The 19,486-nt window shown below is 39.5% G+C and overlaps 1 protein-coding gene and 1 long non-coding RNA gene across 4 annotated transcripts in view; one reads left to right on the top strand and one right to left on the bottom strand.

Annotated features, from left to right (window-relative positions):
* Positions 1-14,594, top strand: part of STX12 (syntaxin 12) — a 34,309-nt gene extending 19,715 nt beyond the window's left edge. For 2 of the 3 annotated variants that reach the window (XM_082348654.1, XM_082348656.1), the window contains 5 exons: positions 5,743-5,786; positions 7,109-7,214; positions 10,795-10,867; positions 11,948-12,030; positions 13,359-14,594. In XM_082348654.1, coding sequence (XP_082204780.1) covers positions 5,743-5,786; positions 7,109-7,214; positions 10,795-10,867; positions 11,948-12,030; positions 13,359-13,451 — 399 coding nt within the window. In that variant the 3' untranslated portion in view covers positions 13,452-14,594. The remainder of the gene's footprint in view (positions 1-5,742; positions 5,787-7,108; positions 7,215-10,794; positions 10,868-11,947; positions 12,031-13,358) is intronic. The other variant, XM_082348655.1, reaches the window with a different exon arrangement.
* Positions 1,128-19,438, bottom strand: LOC309608675. Its single transcript, XR_014233056.1, has 2 exons — positions 18,693-19,438; positions 1,128-2,855 (listed from the first exon to the last, which is right to left on the bottom strand). It is a non-coding gene; the product is annotated as an uncharacterized lncRNA (long non-coding RNA).
* Positions 19,439-19,486: the final 48 nt, after the last annotated feature.

The raw sequence follows: 19,486 nt of genomic DNA, 5'->3' as shown, positions 1-19,486 counted from the left end.
AGAGGAATGTGCACAAAGATTTACAAAAGTGACAGGTAGAATTGTGTGTAATTTTCTTTTTTATTTTTTCTTGTCATGTTGATCTTATGTTAAAAACTTAAAAAAAGAAAAAAATACATCTGTTTCCTAGAATATCGCAGGCTAGGTTATTTGGACTAGACTTCTCTTTGAAAAGAATTAACAAATACTAGATTTTAACAACCCAGCTTCTTAAAAATATTGAAGAGCCATGAAAATATTAAGGTCAAAGTCTAAGAGAAGGTGTGAACCCATAGACATAAGCAGAGCACTGAAATGGCTTTTCCACTGAGTACATTTACTGAGGGCCAACTTAGATTCAGTTTCGATGTCCTCATGGCATGAAGGGGGACAAAAGTGAAAGCCAAGAGTCCATGCATGGTGGATAATCTAAAAGAAGGTGCTCCTCAAATTAAACTGGGCCCTAAAAAATGAAAAGTAAGCCCTCCTTTCCCCTAGCAGACTGCAAAAAAGATCGCATTAGCACTGAGGATGGCAGGAGGGAGGGGAAATCCAGACAGTAAGTTGTACCACAAAGTAACCTTCAGGCAGATTTACTGCCCAAATTCTACCTGAATGGTCCAAAAGCCTAAAGCTTCAAGTAGTCCTGGTCTGGTTGAGTACCTACGTGCCAGACAGAAGCAAATACAAATCCTCTCTGTTTAGACACCTTTATCCTAGCCCTAAAAGAATACCCTCAAATAATTTTTGAAGTGTAGTGAGCAGCCCAGGGTACACAAATAAACAAATAACCCTGGACAAAAACTAGTAGAAACAAAAGTGAGGTGAAATAGACCTATAAAGACTTAATATATTAGAATTATAAGATAACTATACTTATTGGGTTTAAAGAAATAGAAGATCTTGAACACATCCGCAGGAAGCAGGAAACCACAAAAAGCTTTGTAAAGAGTCAAAAGATTTTCTAGAATTGAAAAATATAATGTGGAAATTAAAAACTTAACAGGTGTGTGTTTTAACTAGAAAATAGGTTAGAAGATATTATCCAGCATGTAGGACAGAGGGTTAAGAAGTTAAATAGGGAAGAAAGGTTATGAGAAATGGAGACTGAAGTAAAAGGATCTAAAATAGTTTTTTTTTAAAAATAAATTTATTTATTTATTTATTTATATTTGGCTGTGTTGGGTCTTTGTTGCACGCGGGCTTTCTCTAGTTGTGGCGAGTGGGGGCTACTCATTGTGGTGTGTGGGCTTCTCACTGTGGTGGCTTCTTTTGTTGCGGAGCATGGGCTCTAGGCACACAGGCTTCAGTAGCTGTGGCACACAGGCTCAGTAGTTGTGGCTCGTGGGCTCTAGAGCGCAGGCTCAGTAGTTGTGGCGCATGGGCTTAGTTGCTCCGCAGCACGTGGGATCTTCCTGGACCAGGGCTTGAACCCATGTCCCCTGCACTGGCAGGCGGATTCTTAACGACTGTGCCACCAGGGAAGTCCTTATAATAGTTTTAATTAGAGTTACAGAATGAGGGTAGAGCAGACATAGGTCAGAAGTCATATTTGAAGAGATAATGGCTGGTAATATTTCAGAACTGATGAAGGGCACTAATCTACAGTTTCAAGAACACCAACAAATCCCAAGAAGGATAAATTTAAAAACTCTCATCCTAGGTATATCGAAGGGAAACTTCAGAACACCAAAGACAAAGAGAAAATCATAAAAATAGCCAGGTAAACAATAGAATATCTTCAAAGGTGCAATAGTTAGACTTCTCAACAGCAACACTTGAAGCCAGTAGAGTGTTGTCTTTAATGTTATAAAGGACGATAATTGCCTCCCTAGGATTCTAAACCCAGTGAAAATAGATAACCAGAATGAGGGCTAATTAAAGACGTTTTCAGTCAAAAGAGAGTTTGCTATCAGCACACCTTACTTAAGAACATTCTAAAGAATGAACTTCAGGCAGAAGGAAGGTGATCCCAGATAGTAAGTCTGAAAAGCAGAAAGGAGTAAGAATAAAGAAAGTGGTAAATATGTGAAAAGATAAATCACAAACAGGGAGAAGATATTGCTATTTGTACAACTGACAAAAGCCTGGTATCAAGAATATAAAGAATTCTCAGGAATCAATATGAAAAAGACACAACCCAACAGAACAATAGTTTCTTAAACTTTTTGATTTCAGGACCCCATTATACTCTTAAAAATTATTAAGGACCCCAAAGAGCTTTTGCTTATATGAATGATATCTATTGATGTACATTGTATTAGAAATTAAAACTGAGAATTTTTTAAAATGTTTATTATTTCATTTACAAATAATAATAAACCCATTACATACTAACATAAAAATATAAATGAGATTTTAATTAATACTACTTTTCCAAAACAATAAAAAAAGTTTTAGGGCTTCCCTGGTGGCGCAGTGGTTGAGAATCTGCCTGCCAATGCAGGGGACACGGGTTCGAGCCCTGGTTTAGGAAGATCCCACATGCCGCAGAGCAACTAGGCCCGTGAGCCACAATTACTGAGCCTGCGCGTCTGGAGCCTGTGCTCCGCAACAGGAGAGGCCGTGATAGTGAGAGGCCCGCGCACCGCGATGAAGAGTGGCCCCCGCTTGCCGCAACTGGAGAAAGCCCTCGCACAGAAACGAAGACCCAACACAGCCATAAATAAATAAATAAATAAATTAATTAATTAATTAATTAAAAAAAAAAGTTTTAGTGAGAAGAGTGGCATTGTTTTCATTTTTGCAAATCTTTTTAATATCTGGCTTGACAGAAGGAAGCTAGATATTCATACCTGCTTCTGTATTCAGTCTGTTATGATATGTTGTTTTGGTTGAGGTATCTGAAGAAAATCCAGCCTCACAGAGGTAAGTAACTGGAAAAGGAAGGAGTATTTTAATTAACCTCTTAAGATCATTGTTGATATTTTTCCTTGATACTACATCAAAACTGGACAAAACTTAGTTGCATTGTGGAATCGAAAACCATTGTCAGTGACTTGTTCATACTCTGATGCATTAAAATCTTTGTCTTATGCTTTTATTGGATCTTTTATCTGTGCATGATTTTTATAACATCATGTATTTATCATTTGGAAAATATTGGTTCCCTGACTTATGCAGGTCTTCTAAATGTTGATATATTTCATTTTACAATATCAAAAAATCATGTATTATCTTCAGCTTGACCAGAAAAGTCTTTAAATATTGAGAATCTCTCAAGTTCACAAGCAGTAGATACAACTTTTCCAAAATTCTTTTTTTTTTTTTTCTATTTGAAAGCTAGATTTTTATCACTGGCAACAAACACTGTCCATTATTTTCCTTGAAGTGACAGTCTCACATTGTTTATTTTGAAGAACTTGTCTTTTGAATACCCATCTGAGTAACCATAGATTGTTAGTTATTCTTTTATATATATCATATATATGTTTGTGTGTATATATATATGTGTGTATATATATATACACAAATTGTATTAAAAGTTTATATATTTTAAAAGTTTTAATAAGTATAAACTATATTGAATAAGTAAAAATGCTATTCCCTAAAAAAAGTAGCTAGTTCACCCAGCAACTCAATTACACAAGTGCTTTTCCTGGAGACAAACATCGTATTTCTGTTTGTAGCAGGAGGGCTTTATGTATACTTCCCAGTTCACCATACAGAATATTAAAAAGACATGTACTGAGATTTAGTTAATAAATTTAATGGCTTCATTAAGGCCAAACTGGCTTTTATCCCCCTATGTGTGGTGATAAAGAATAGAAAACTCCTAGTATGGTTTGGTGCCACTGCCTTGATTTGTGTTAAAGTGCAAGTGGTAGTTTTGTCCACCTTTGTTTTTGTCAACACAGTGAAAAAAGCAAATAACATCTTAGTATTGCTTTGAATAATGGTCAAATGGAGAAGTACTCAACTTTTTTAGTAGTCATGGAATTACAGATTAAAACCACCCTGAGATACTATTTCATGTCCAAAAGAAGGGCAGGAAAAAAAAAAAAAAGGCAGAAATTTTAAATTCTGTGAACAGGGAAGGTTGTTGCCATGGATATGATGCACAGGAACTTTCCTACCTGGCCAGTGGTAGTATGAGTTGGAACAACCACTGGAAAACATTCTGGCTGCAACTTCAGAACACACGCACACCTTATGACCCAGCAGTTCTATGCTAGAGAACACTGTAAGTCTGTACCAGGGTATATGTACAGGAGTGTTCATAGCAGCATTATTTGTAGTACTCAAAAATCAGAAACATCCAAATGTCGATTAACAGTAGAAGAGATAGGGCTTCCCTGGTGGCGCAGTGGTTAAGAATCTGCCTGCCAATGAAGGGAACACGGGTTCGAGTCCAGGTCTGGGAAGATCCCACATGCCGCAGAGCAACTAAGCCCCTGCGCCACAACTACTGAGCCTGCGTTCTAGAGCCCGCGAGCCACAACTACTGAAACCCGCGTGCCTAGAGCCCGTGCTCCACAACAAGAGAAGCCATCACAATGAGAAGCCCGCGCACCACAACGAAGAGTAGCCCCTGCTCACTGCAGCTGGAGAAAGCTTGTTGCACAGCAACGAAGACCCAAGGCAACCAAAAATAAATAAATACATTAATTAACTTTAAAAAACATATAAAAAATACAAGAAAATGATGATCACAAAGTCAGGATGATGGTTACGCTAAAGGAGAGGGAGGTGGTTGTAACTGGAGAAGGGCACATAGGTAGGCTTTAGAACACTAGCAGTGTTCTGTTTTTTTTTTTTTTTAATTTATTAAATTTATTTATTTTTGGCTGCATTGGGTCTTTGTTGCTGCGCGTGGGCTTTCTCTAATTGTGGCGAGTGGGGGCTACTCTTCATTGCTGTGCGCAGGCTTCTCATTGCGGTGGCTTCTCTTGTTGCGGAGCACATGCTCTAGGCGTGCGGGCTTCAGTAGTTGTGGCACGCAGGCTCAGTAGTTGTGGCTTGTGGGCTCTAGAGCTTAGGCTCAGTAGTTGTGGCGCACGGGCTTAGTTGCTCCGCGGCATGTGGGATCTTCCCAGACCAGGGCTCGAACCCGTGTCCCCTGCATTGGCAGGTGGATTCTTAACCACTGTGCCACCAAGGAAGCCCTTGTTTTGTTTCTTGATATGGGGAAAGAGTAAAAATGTTTTTCAAAAAAACCCACAGTGTTCCTCTGGGCGGGTAGAATTTTGAAATTTTCTTTATTTTGCTTATCTTTTTAATTATTGTTATCATGAAAAGGGACGGCTTTTTAAAAATAGGAAAAGATTGCTCTTTTAACATTTTTTCTTAGTTTGTTGTTAAATTACAAAGGTAATACATAATTAGACTGATTTTTTTAAGTCAGTTTGCCACTTTAGTACCTAATATGCTTTAAATGTCCATTAAAAAAAATCTTCACATGTTCTGAAAATTTGTTTCCTTGCAAGTTTTCAACTCTTTCCCTTAATCCACCTGCCTCCAAATTTTAAGATAGGTTATCATTATTATTAATTTTTATCCCTTTCTCCTATCCATGTTTTCTCCATCCTATTTAGTATGGTTTCTGTTCTGAATCCAAATGGAATGCAGATTTGCTTTCAACTACTTCACACCCATTTCCTGGTCCAGTCAGATTGCCAGAGTCCTGTGTCATCTTACAGAGTCTGTTGGAGCCAAGGGATGTTACTTCTTTATACTGTAGCTAACGGAAGCCATTGTGTGTGTGTCTGTCTGTCTGTGACGTGTTTCTGGATAACAGCAGCAATAATGCCATCTGCTTTCTAGGTGGAGGAGAGGCAAAGGGAGGAACAGCTCGTTTCATTTGACAGGTAAAGGAATTATTCTAATGTAGAGAGTCGAGATGGGATTTTATACTTTGTACTTACTTTTAATTTTAAAAATCAATGAGAAAAAAAGGAGGAAAAAGAAAGGGAGCCTTGGAGTAGGTAATTTATAATCCATCAAATAAAAAAGTCAAAACTGTGGGCTTTTCCAAGATCTTTGAATTATGGAAGGAATAATTTCAAAGTGAATAAAAAACTTTCAAGAAATCTCTGATGTCGGTGTGTTGAGGAGAGGGCGTGGCTCAATAAGAATAAGTATGAACCCCCAAATCTATGGATTTGGAGGTCTAAATAATTTTACCTCTAATTCAGATTTAAATTCTTCAAAGTTCTTGGGTCTCTGTTTACTCATCCCTAAAATGGAGGCAACTCATCCTTCTAGGAGTATTAAAAGAAAAAGCAAACAATTTGTATCTGAAAAACATCTCCTTTCTTAACTTCTCCAAACTGAATTAACTAATTCCATAAAAATGTACTGATGGTATTAGTTGAGAACATAAAATGTTTTCTTATAGGTATGTATCTATCTCCCCCCCACTATACTGTGAGCACCTCAAAGGCCTGGGGTGCTGTCTTACTCAGTTTTGTATGTCCAGCACATGGAGGAAATTCTTTAAATATTGTGGAGATGATTTGTGATTTATGTGTACTGTTGGAAAATGCTTAATACTGAATTTTCAAAGTGTTTCATTTCTAGTATAAGATGTCGTATGCGTTTCTTTTAAATATGGTACCTGAAAAGAAGAGTTATAACATTTCACTAGCTTTTTACTTTGGTTTTCTGTTAAGAGACATTTAACCTAAAGCATAACCTCAAAGAGATTCTCGAAAACCAGGGGATGTGATTCTATCGGACTAATTGGTGAAGCACTGACAGGTCACTTAACCTGCTCTCCTCCACCTGTCTAGTACCCGAGATACCAACACAGCTTGCACTTTGAGAGTGCCCTGGGAGAGAATGGGCCACTGTACTTTGTTGATTTCAAATCTCTGCCCACTTCTGTCTAGCAAGTCCTAGCAAGATTGTAGAGTGTACCCCCGAAGGGAAACAGCAAGGAGTCCCATCCCTCATAATTCTGCTTCCTCTTAGTTTTGCCCATGAAACCTGAGACTTTGTTTTCTTGGTGTTACCAACTCTTTGCCTCTGGATATGAAGAATGTGGCCTCCGACACTTGTATTGATACCAGAGGAGTTGGAGCCCTGGTACTGTCTTTGGGCAGGCTCTGCTGGCAGCAGAGGTGATGCAGATATGTCTTATGTACACCTTAGAGAGGAGGAATCAACTAGTGTGCTTGTCTCCCTGCAGCCATGAGGAGTGGAACCAGATGCAGAGCCAGGAGGATGAGGTGGCCATCACTGAACAGGATTTGGAACTTATTAAAGAGAGGGAAACGGCAATTCGGCAGCTGGAGGTGAGAGCCAAGTCATGTTTTTTGTTTGACTCAATGTAGATGCAATCTCTTAATTCACCTGGTTTTTCTCACAGTGATTATGAAAAAGGATGAAATGAGTTGTTGTATGGCTAATGAGACATATTATGTCTCAGTGTAATCATGGAGAATTTGAACTACTCTTATGTTGGTATTGGCCATGGCACCTGAGAATACCCGAATCCTCTCCTCAGTTACTATATCTTATATGGTCTCCATGAGACTATGCATAGAGAACAGAGCAAGGCCAACAAATATTTTATCGCTCATTAAGACTTTGTCCCGAAACCTCAATGCCAACCTCTACGTTTAGGTAGGGCTCTATGGAGAGCCCTTTGCTTAGTCTGATAGCCCAGAATAAAGATAGGCCAAAAAGGTTTGCTCCATTTTTGTGTATCCCAAAGTCCACTCCCAAGTTTTGGATATCACGTCAGTGAGTCAGAGAAATAGGAAGAGTTTTTGAGGTGGGGGTTGAGAGAGCGGTCTCGAGGCCTCTCTTACCTGAGTTCCCAACTTTAATCTTGCACAGTGACCAGTAAGATATCCTTAAACCTGAGTACTTTTCTCCTCCATGGAGATAGAAGACTGCCATCCCCGGGGGCAGTGGGGAGGGGAGGGTTGTAGAGAGGAGAAACTTTGAGCTCCTCCTTGACCTTCATCTGTGGCAGTGGTTCTGAACCATGACTGCACTTCAGAATCACTTGGATATATTTTTTTAATTCCCCAGCTCTCCTCCTCCACTACCAATTACTATGTTTGGACTATATGATTTTCCTATTTTTCATAGATTAAAAATGGGCAAACAGGGCTTCCCTGGTGGCGCAGTGGTTGAGAATCTGCCTGCTAATGCAGGGGACACGGGTTCGTGCCCTGGTCTGGGAAGATCTCACATGCCACAGAGCAACTGGGCCCGTGAGCCACAACTGCTGAGCCTGCGCGTCTGGAGCCTGTGCCCCGCAACGGGAGGGGCCGCGATAGTGAGAGGCCCGCGCACCGCGATGAAGAGTGGCCCCCGCACCACGATGAAGAGTGGCCCCCACTTGCCACAGCTAGAGAAAGCCCTCGCACGAAACAAAGACCCAACACAGCTAAATAAATAAATAAATAAATAAATAAATAAATAAAGTAGCTATAAAAAACAAAAAAAAAAACGGCCAAACATCCACAAGAGGCCCTGGCCGTGGACACGTTTTTCCTTACAAACTTCGCAGGTGATTACAATGTGCAGTCAAGGTTGAGCCCCACTGCCCTAGAGCCCATCAGTGTCTGTTTTTTGATGGGACAGTTCATCCTCAAGTTTGATTATTACCTTCAAAAATGTCATGTCTTTTCTCTGTTTCACCTATTGCTACTAATCATTGACTTGGTTCTTTAACATGAGAAATCCTGCTATAGCAGGGAGTAGAGTGAGATATATGGAGCTAAGGAGAAGAATGTAATGTAGTAGATGTCAGGAGTGTAATGGGCACTTCACATTCAACAGAATTAAGGCCAAATTCCTTAGCCGGGGCTGGATTTTCATATCCAGTCATTTCCTGCATCTAACATACAAACCCCATTCTAATGGTGAAGCATCACACTTCTGTGTGTCTCTTCTACTCTCGCACTACACTTCTGACACTTCTGGCCCCCAAATGTGTGGGCTTTTTCCCACATCAAGCAGTTCTGCCACACCATCGGGATGTCCTACAATTCAACTCAATTCTGACACTATCTCCCTGGAGTTAGCCTCAGATCCCACAAGACTGACCCCCCTCCCTGTGACTTCAGATGCCACTCGCAAATGCAGGTCATCACCTGTGCTTCTGACTGACAGGCTGGAAACTGGAGGTTCTCACGACCCCGTCCTTGGGTTCGATTAATTTGCTAGAGCTGCTCACAGAACTCAAGAAAACAGTTTACTCACTAGATTACCGGTTTATTATAAAAGGATACAGCTCAGGAACAGCCATATGGAAGAGATGTATGGGGCAAAGTATGTGGGAAGGGGTACAGAGCTTCCGTGCCCTCTCCCTGCGCACCCTCCCCAAATCTCCATGTGTTCACCAACCAAGAAGCTCTCTGAACCCTGTGGTTACATGGGCATGATTGATTAAATAATTGGCCCTTGGTGGTTGATTTAACCTTGAGCCCTCCTCCCCTCCCCAGAGGTCAGAATTGGGGCTGAAAGTTCCAACCATCTAATCACCAAGTTGGTTCCCCTGGCAACCAGCCCCTATCCTTACGGGTTTTCCAAAAGTCAGGCCATTAACATAAACTTAGGAGTGGTTGAAAGGGGCTTGTTATGAATGAAGAAAGACATCTTTATCTCTTTTATCACTTAGAAAATTCTAAGGTTTTTAGAAGCTCTGTGCTGGGAATGGGACAACGACCAAATATATATTTCTTATTATGAATCACAATATCACACCTTATGTTATAGCCAAACTGGGCTGTTTGTTCTTTAACCCAGTTACCTTTCTGTGTATATGGCTTCTCTTTTGCTGTAAGGCACAACTCAAGTCCTACCTCTTCTGCCATAGTCTTCCTCCTCTGCTAGACTTCCTATACCATTTATTAGTCATTTACCGTGTAACACCCTTTCTTCTTATTTATCTTATTGTATACTGATCCCTCCCTGCCCCGCCCCGCCCTTAGCTATTATTAAGCCCTTTTATATTCACAGCAATTAGCAGACTCTCCCAACTATAGTAGACTCTTAGCAAGTAATTGAGGTTCTGGCAAGAACTATTCTTGCAAGTTATAATTAGGAAGTCATTGCTTTGAAGGCATCATTTTTTATTATAGCATTCTGAGAGGCAGTACACTACAATTGAAAGAGCGTGGGCTTTAGGGATATAATCCTGGCTGCAATGCTTAGTTTCCTCACTGACGAGTTGTATGACTAGACAAGTTACATAACCTCTCTGAGCCTCATTATCCTCAAAGATACTTAGTTCATAGAGTTACTGAATGATTAATTCAAGTATCAAGGAGGCATAGTAACAAAAGATCATGAACTTTTAATTCTCAGTTCTGCCACTTGCTAGCTGTGAGACCTTGGGACAAGTCATTAAACCTCTTTGAGCCGTGATTTTCTCTTCTGTAGAATGGGGATAATACATGTCTCATTGGGTTGTCATGAGGACCAGTTAAGTAATAGTTAATAATACCTGACCCTTATGAAGTGGTTATTTCACAGTTCTAAGAACTTCTTATTTAGCACTTCTGAAAACCCTATGAGATGGGTACTGCCATTGTCCACATTTTAGAGGGGAGGTGCAGAGAAGTTCTTAATTTAAGGTTGGACAAGACTGGAGGATTAACAGTCCTCTGTAGCTGACAGTCAGGCTCCAGGAGACTGTGCTTTTAATTACCTACCTGGTATAGTACTTGGCACATAGTAGTCATTTAGTAAATGTTAATAATTAACTTTCTTTTCCATTTTCTGTTTATGGAGAAAACATGATTTATAAGCTTTAAAAACACATGTGTTATGTTACTAGACAAAGCTTTAGGTAAGTAGAGGAAATGAATCTCCTAACATGTTGCTTAACGTTAATTGTTTTTTTGTGTTCCTTAGGCGGATATTTTGGATGTCAATCAGATATTTAAGGATTTGGCAGTGATGATCCATGACCAGGGTGACCTCATTGGTATGTATTATTGATACCTTTAACATGAAGGGAAGTTGACAGTACTTGTGTGCAAAGAAGTCAGTAAGATGTGTCTTAGGAATTTTGGAATACCATTTAAAAATCATTAAATTCATTTTCTTAGCAATTTTCTTATGTTGTCAAATGTGTAAGTTAAACTGAGGCTTCCGTGAATAGTCAGCTCCATTCACTTGCCATAGCCTCTTGGTAAGTCTTTGGCTGTTTAGGGAAATATTAGCTGTCAGCTTCCCAGTTTTTATCTCCAGAAACTTGCACAACTATGGGCTCAGAAACCCTTTTTTTTTTAAGCTTTTTATTTGGATATAGTTTCAAGTTCATAAAAAGTTGCAAAAATGAAAATAATAAGGAACTCCTTGGGCTTCCCTGGTGGCTCAGTGGTTAAGAATCCACCTGCCAATGCAGGGGACATGGGTTCGAGCCCTGGTTTGGGAAGATCCCACATGCTGTGGAGCAACTAAGCCCGTGCGCCACAGCTATTGAGCCTGTGCTCTAGAGCCCGCGAGCCACAACTACTGAGCCCACGAGCCACAACTACTGAGCCGACGTGCCACAACTACTGAAGCCCACGCACCTAGAGCCCCTGCTCCGCAACAAGAGAAGCCACCGCAGTGAGAAGCTGGCGCAACGAAGAGTAGCCCTCGCTCGCCACAATTAGGGAAAGCCTGTGCGCAGCAATGAAGACCCAACACAGCCAAAAATAAATAAATTAAATAAATAAAAAATAAGGAACTCCTTTATAAACTCTACCCAGATTTACCTCTTGTTAACGTTTTACCCCACTTGCTTTTTACTTGTGCTCACTCTTTCTCAATCTATGTATATACCTGATTTTTTTCTGAACCATTTGTGGGTGAGTTATATACTTCATAACCCTCCACCCCAGTATTTATTTCCAAAGAATAGGGCTATTCTCTTATGGAGTTAGTAACTTTTGATTTCATGCCTGGATAGTTGGAGTGATGGTGGTGAACCAGGACCCATAGCATCATAATTCTCTTCAGTTTGCAGTCTTGAGACATCTGAGTGTGGTAAAACATCCACTGCCCTTCTTTTTTGCAGACAGCATAGAAGCCAATGTGGAAAGCTCAGAGGTGCATGTAGAAAGAGCCACTGATCAGTTACAGCGAGCTGCTTACTATCAGGTAAAAGCAGGTACTAAAGAAAGTCACTGTGTGCTGTAGACTTTATGGGCCATCACATTATACTGACACATTGAGAACAGCTGCAGCCTTTTGCTTAGACTTAAGCTGGAGACAGGTAGTCATAATTGCAGTCCCAGCTCCATTTTTAGTATTTTTCTTTGCAGAGAGATCTACAAAAAGGCATCAAACTTTGAATAAACTGACATAGAAGCCTCTTAGCTACAAAGCTAACCACGTAAGCTAGCATGATACCTAATCTGGTATAAGGCTAAGTTTATAACCTAAACAGCTGAAGTTTGTTTCAATTAGGATAGTAATAGGTACAAAGTAGAACTTTGCAGATACTTTATGTTGACTGTTGCCACAGAGGATGGACAAAGAATCAACTCCGACTGCTATTTATGAATTAATAGCGGCTTATCATTTTGGGGTCATTTCGTATGAATAAATAGGGGTTAATCGTTCCACTTTCTGTAAAGTGATATTTTTCTACATATGAGTTGAAACTCTAGTTTTATGACTTTTATCTGGGTCTTTACCTCAGTTTACAAATATTGTGAATGAGGTCCCTCTCATTTCTCCTCAATTTGGTGTTGCATGGCTTTTTAGAAATAAATAGCATTCAGTCAGTTACCACGTTCCTAAGATAGCTGTATTTCACCTGGACTGTTCTTAAAGAAATACATATTTAATAATAGTGTTTCCTTTTAAAGCTGAGTGATGACTTTAATATCCAACAGTAAAGGAACAATTAAGTAAATTATATACATCCACTCAATGTTATGTGGGAATTAAAGGAGATGTTTATGAAGAGTTTATAACATCAAAATTTTTACGCTAAAATATTAAGTGATAAAAACATCAAACATCATACAGTATGGTCCCAATTATGTCAGATAACAATATGCATGGATAAAAGATCAGAAGGAAATACAATCAAAATGTCAACTGTTTTATTATCTGTGGGTGATTATTTTCTCTTCTGCTTGTGTGTATTTTTTACAGTGAACATAAAATTTTATACTAGGTATAAAACCTTTATTAAAATACACATGTACAGATAACTTATTTTATTGCAAATAATGCCTAGCAACATAGGTATAAACAGTTCCTTTGCAAAATTGTATTTGGGAGCCTGGAATTAGAACTTGCGCTGCTGCCTAGCACTGGTAACTTGAGATTTTTGAGAAGGTGTCCGCATAGTCATACATGGATAGAGTTAATTTTGAATTACCAGGAGGCAGATTGATGAAGCACTCTTGGAGTCTTAGACTGAAACATTTTTTACTTGTTTCATGAGTGTCTTCTTTACATATTTCTCTCCTCAGAAAAAATCTCGCAAGAAGATCTGTATCCTGGTGCTTGTGCTGTCAGTGATTATTGTAATCTTGGGACTTATTTTGTGGCTAGTTAATAAATGAAGTGATTGCCTCCGAGCCTTCTCCTGCTGAGCTGTTTTCAAGGGCAAGTGCTTGCTGGAGTCTTGCCAGAACAAACTGATCACAAGAAGACAGAATACACCAGAATGTCCTGTAATAATTTAGTTAGAAACTAACTACTAACTAGTCCTTGGAATTAGTGACCTATGGAGACAGTATTTATCAATTTATGTGTACATTTTATTGATTTCTCAAATTAAGAATTAATTTATGTGGATTTTGCTTTCTCTTATATTCTGATTGCCCTTCGTCCCAAGTGTTTACTGAAAATTACATTCTAGATATTCTTGTTTTGGTAGGTAACACTATAGTCTTGTAATATTGTCTTTCTATGTACATAAAAGATTTACCTTTTTACTAGCAACTGAGATAGAATTACTTTCTGTCACCCAGCATATTGGAGTCTGTCAGAAACTGTATAATAAGCCAGCAATTTTTATTATTTAATATTTTAGTTTGAATTTCTAAGAAGCCTGCCCCCTATATGCTTTGAAAGATTTTGGCAATGTATTTAACTAGAGAATAAAAAATTGCACATGTGATCCAGATTAAATCAGAAGTAACTATTTGAGCTGGCCAGCTGTTGGGGTGTGTGTTAATCTGGGTTTAAGTTTATTATCTGCTAGTGTCATCGACTGCAGTTCATCCATATATACACTAAACCATCTTGTTCACTTTTTGAAGAGTTTAATTTAATTAACATGATTCTCTGTGGGGTTCCTCTCCCACCTGTCTGTATAGAAGGGGAGAATTAGACAAAGCATTCTTCTGGAGAGCAAATAGGAATTGTTTGGAATGATTTAATCTTCTGTTGTTGTTGCTTAGTTGTGGTTCTGCATTCCTGGTGAATGATGAATGTTGCCATCAAAAGGCTGCCCCCTACCCTGATAAGGTTTGCTGGGCATTTGATGGCAGGAAGATTTTAAAAGCTAGACTTAAGTTGGTTTAAAATTTAGTCCTGTGAACTTGGCGATAAAGCAAAGAAAAGGTTCTTTTTTGTAAATAATACTGGTTTGGAATAGTGATGTTAGACTTATCCTAATTTATGAACAAGAGATTAATCTCTCCATGCATAGTTTTAGACAAAAAATGTTTCAATAAAAGATTGCTGTCTTGTAACATAAATGTTGTCCACTCCCCTTTTTCACAAGTGTAGGGAAGTTAAAGGGAAAGTAATTTCTCTAGGCTCTCACATAAATGTGAACTGGGCCAACAATTTCAGTTCATCCTTTAGTGAATCAGAGGATCTCACTACCCTGGATATATTTATACTTATTTCTTCCATTCCCTTTAATGTTACTTAATCTTCTTTTACTAAACTAATGTGAACAGCAGGGAAACAGGGCTAAATGCATAAGTTTCTTTGCACTCTTGCAGCATTCCACCCACATAAGACAAATAAACATTTGAAAAGCTTTTGTAGTAAGTTTTTATGAGTTAACATCCTAATGCAGTAGATATTGGGTAATGTGCTGTCCAGAGAAAAACTGAGACCTGCAAGAAGACTGGAGATCAGGTGAGGATTGGTTTAGGGGTGGAATAGGTCCTTTCCTTGAGGAACAGGATAGAGCTACTGGGGCGTCACAGTGGCCCAAGCAGCAGCTTCAGAGGTAATTCCTTGGTTATACAATCACTGCCCCTTCAGCTCTAAATTACAGTTGTACTTGAATACATCATTTGTAACATTCCAGGCAAGAAAAAAGTCTTGACTGTAAAAAACTACCAAACAAACAAAAAAAACACGAAACCTTTCAGTTTGTGTAAAATGAAGCCACCATAGTTCTGTTCTATGTTATCCAATGGTGGTGGTAATAGTAGTCATGGGTAGCAAATATGACCTTGGCCTAGAATTTCAGTGGCCTGGAATTTGTAGTAGTCACCAAGAGGTTCTGCTAAGTGGTCCTAACAAACCTGTTCACAGAATCCTCCTTGACTGTGCTTTGTCCACCTTTAGGGCACCATGGTTTAGGGCAGTGGTTCTTAACCATGGCTTCACATTAGAAACTAAAAAAATACTGATACCTAGGTGACCGTGCCACAAGATTCTAATTTAGTTAGTTTGGGTTATAGCCTGGGTATAGAGACTTCTAAAAGCTCCAGATAATTCTCAGGTATAACCATGGTTGAAAACCATTGGTTTGGAGGTCAAAAACTAGACTGGGATACAGAAGGCCTGGGGAATCTTAGCTCTGTCATTAACTTGATGTAGGTATTTGGACAAGTTATTTAACCCATAGGCCCCTAGTTTCCTCAATAGTTCTCTTAAAGCTATAAAATTCTTTGATTATAAAGACCATAGGGATGTGGTCTGAACATACCAACTGTATGTTTGTCTCTGTATTCCTTTCCTTTTGTCTTTCTTTCTCCTTTCTTTATAGAATGTTTTCTCTTCAAGTGAATTAAAACAGTAGTACTGTAGTATAGGGTAAAGTAGAGGTGTCATGCTGGCCACTTCCTCTGCGAATGTTCCAGAACAAGAACTTGCTAGCTGCTAGACCAATGCTCCCTGGGTAGGTTTTGTTTTGTTTTGTTAAGGGGTGGTGATACACTGCCTTGCACCACTGGGAAAAAAATATCAAAATGAAATCATGCTTCAGTCATTGCAAACTAAAATACACCGAGCCTCCTCCATTCAGTTTTTTTGTTTTTGGGGTTTTTTCCCCCTTCTTCTGTTCAGAGGCAGTTCTCAGTCATGGGAATGAAGCTTTTGCTTTTGGTCACTAAATGCAGACCAGAACCTAACTCAGATTTCATTCTATCCTGTTTCCTAGGGCTAGAAGGCTTCCTCCCTTCTTTTCTAAGCATGTTTAGCGTATCCCTAGGTTTCAAGGAATTTTTCAGTATTGCTTTCCAGTACTATGAATTACATCTACTTTAGAATCTCCATTTAGCCAGGAAATAGCTTGAAAGGTTTTAATTCCAACCCTTGATCCTGCTTTTAGGCCAACTGAGTAGTTCATTTTAATACTTATCCAAAATGAAATTTGATTAACAATATAGTACTTAATTTTTAAAAGATAAACTTGAAATAATAGAATTTTTAATGTGGGACTCTGATTAAGGACCAAGTTTTTACAGTCCATGGAGAAATGAGAAAAATAACATAGTGGGCTTTTTAAAGTACCATCTTTGAATCTGAGCTAATGGCCTTCTCACTTTCTAAAAAGATTATAAAAATGAAAAGGTGGTGATGTTAGGTGACAGTCTTCATTTAAAAATCTCCTCAGTTGGCAAAATAAAAGTTGACACCCCTATAATACTTATTTTCCCCTGGTCCATGACATCTCGAATATCTGAACCACTCATCTAGACTAGCTCCATCGCTTTACAATTGAAGAAGCTGAGGCCAGGAATGGCAGTCTACTGCAGGAATTTAGAGTCTTGAGGAAGTGCTCTGTATGTGAATGGTCATTTGTGGGGTAATACTGGAGCCCTTACTACAAGAAACTTACTATGCTGAATGTTTTACATTTTACATTTATCATCTTACACTCACAAAACTATCGAGGAGATATATTTTTCTCGTCCTCTTTTTATGGATTAGGAAACCGAGGCATAGTAAGCGACCTGGCCATGGGCACACAGTTTAGGAGCTGTGGAGCCAGGATTTGATCTCAAGCACACAGACTTCAAAACCACACCTTTAGACACTATACACTGTCTCCGTTCATCACTGATACAAACTATCCTGCTCACCACGTCTTTCATGAAGCTTTAACAATGCGGAGTAATGGCAATTTCTATTCAGTTTTCATGAATATCTTTTCTTTTGTTGGCACCTTGTAAACTTTTCATTCACCACCCTGCTAAATGAAGTCTCCTGCTGTACCATCTCTACACAAACACACAATTTTTTCAGTGTCTCCATTTGATCACTCATATATAAAAGATGTTCTAAGAAGTTTTTTGATATCAATAGGCTCCTTATGTCTTTAGATTCTATTCTAAGGAAGTCTCAAAGTCTAAGAAATTAATCTTTGTTGAGATACCAAAATCCAAAGGCAGCTAGCCCATCAGTCTTTACATTTCAAAAGGTTCATGTCCTAGACTGCTGTCCTCCAGTTTGCTGATCTCTACTGACATCATTGGTGCCCAAAGAGCATTTTGCTTTATAAGGCCCAGGAAAGTGTAAGGTGCCATTACATCAGAGGTCAGTGTGAATATCAGCTGTGCTGGAAACAGGGAACATAGCCAAGGAATAAAGAATTATAAGGGTAAGAATATAGCTTAGGTTTCTTGGGTGTACATTCAGCATTATAAGGGATTAAATAATAGACCACCCACAGAAGCTGAGAAATTGAAAGGCAAAGCTGACATAAGATGGTATTAGATCCCTGATAGTTAGACATGGCTTCAATACCTCTTCATGCCTGAAACGGGCATGGGACCTCAAAGGCCCACACAATCTCTGTAGATACAAGCACCTTGCTCTATTCTGTTACAGTCAAAACACTTGAAACTATTTAATTCTTTCTTAATCAAGTCCCTGTGCTCAAAGGAGGGAGCTATAGCCTGTTTTCCTGAAACCAAGTTTAGAGCTATCAGCCTAGTCTATTTTTGGAATCACAAAGCTGGAAAGTAGGATATTAACCAGTTCGTGTGATAAGTGATCTGAGGGAATTCCCTGGCAGTCCAGTGGTTAGGACTTGGCGCTTTCACTGCCGAGGGCTGGGTTCAATCACTGGTCAGGGAACAAAGATCTTGCAAGCCCCGAGGCACAGCCAAAAAAAAAAAAAAAAAGTGATCTGATCAGTTAACATCCTTGCTGGATGAGTTTACTGTGCATTTGAAGACCAGGGGAAAATGTGATTCTCCTGCCTAAGAGTTGATAATTTTAAATTCTAAGTTAATATTATGCTGCAGCTAAATCTTGATGCCTGGAGATGTCACCAAGGGCAAACTCTTTTGAACAGGCTGATGTTCAATTTAAAATCTAGAGGACCAGTAGCAGGCAATCAAGAAAAGAAATAACTCCACCATAGAAGGAGATAACTTGCTGTGCAGTGCCTCTTTATGGGTGAACAATAATTTTGCATTCGGTTTCCTTAAAAGAAAAAAAAAAAAAGGCCAGATAATCCTCCCATGTTTTCTACAAAAGTGAAAAAGTGTTGGGCTTTAGTTGCATACTAATATGATCACACCAACATCAAAGTGTGACAGATAGCGATGATTAAAGAGCATGGCCTTTGGCATCACACTGATTTAGATTTGAATTCCACTCACCACTTGTTCTAGGGTGAGGCTGGGCAGCTCAATCTCTCTGACCCTCCCCTCAGGAATCATAATACCTATTTCAAGAGAGTTGTGAGAATTAAATGAGATGATTCATATAAACTATATACTTGCCCAGATAAGTAAGCACTCAATAGACGTAAGCCATTACAACCAGAGGACCTGCTGCTGGTCTCTTTCACCCAGCTGTTGGCCTAAAGCAGGCCTGAATCCTAATTCTTCCTTACACTATCTAGTCACTATGACCAAAATTTTAAAATCCAAAGGGGCCTCAACTTGATTAATCACTTCATTCATGCACATTGAAGATCTGGACGCCTGCCATCTGGTTGGATCCGTCCCTGGCTCCTGTTTGTCCAGAGTTTAGATGACCCCCAAAGGTAGCTTCCGAGATAATCTACAGAAGCCCTCAAGTGCCGGATTTGGGTTACAATGGGGAAGGGAGTACGGTGCATGCAGCTCTACGCAGAAGGACCGGAAGAAGAGAAACAGAAAAGTTGGAGTTTTTCCAATCTCTGAGCTCTACCCTCTAGCTTCTCTCCAGACTGGGGTCGAAAGGCTGACGGTGCAGGCCCAGAGCAAGGGTGGAGTCGCAACATTTTAGAGCCTGGGAGCGTGTTTGCAAAAAGAACGTAGAGGGAAACTGAACCCCTCCTTACGAGCCCATTTTCCTCAAACAACTCCCGGCCAACGAAAGCCCTGACCTCTGCAGAAAGCGAACTCTCAAGCACTGAAAAAGACCTCAAAACACAATCCCAGTTTCCACCGCTACTAGAAGCGCCCTG

This window comes from Balaenoptera borealis (assembly GCF_965194805.1).
Source record: "Balaenoptera borealis genome assembly, chromosome: 1".
NCBI lineage: Eukaryota > Metazoa > Chordata > Mammalia > Artiodactyla > Balaenopteridae > Balaenoptera > Balaenoptera borealis.
The sequence above is the reverse complement of the archived record's forward strand: the minus strand, read 5'-3'. Positions and strand labels throughout refer to the sequence as shown.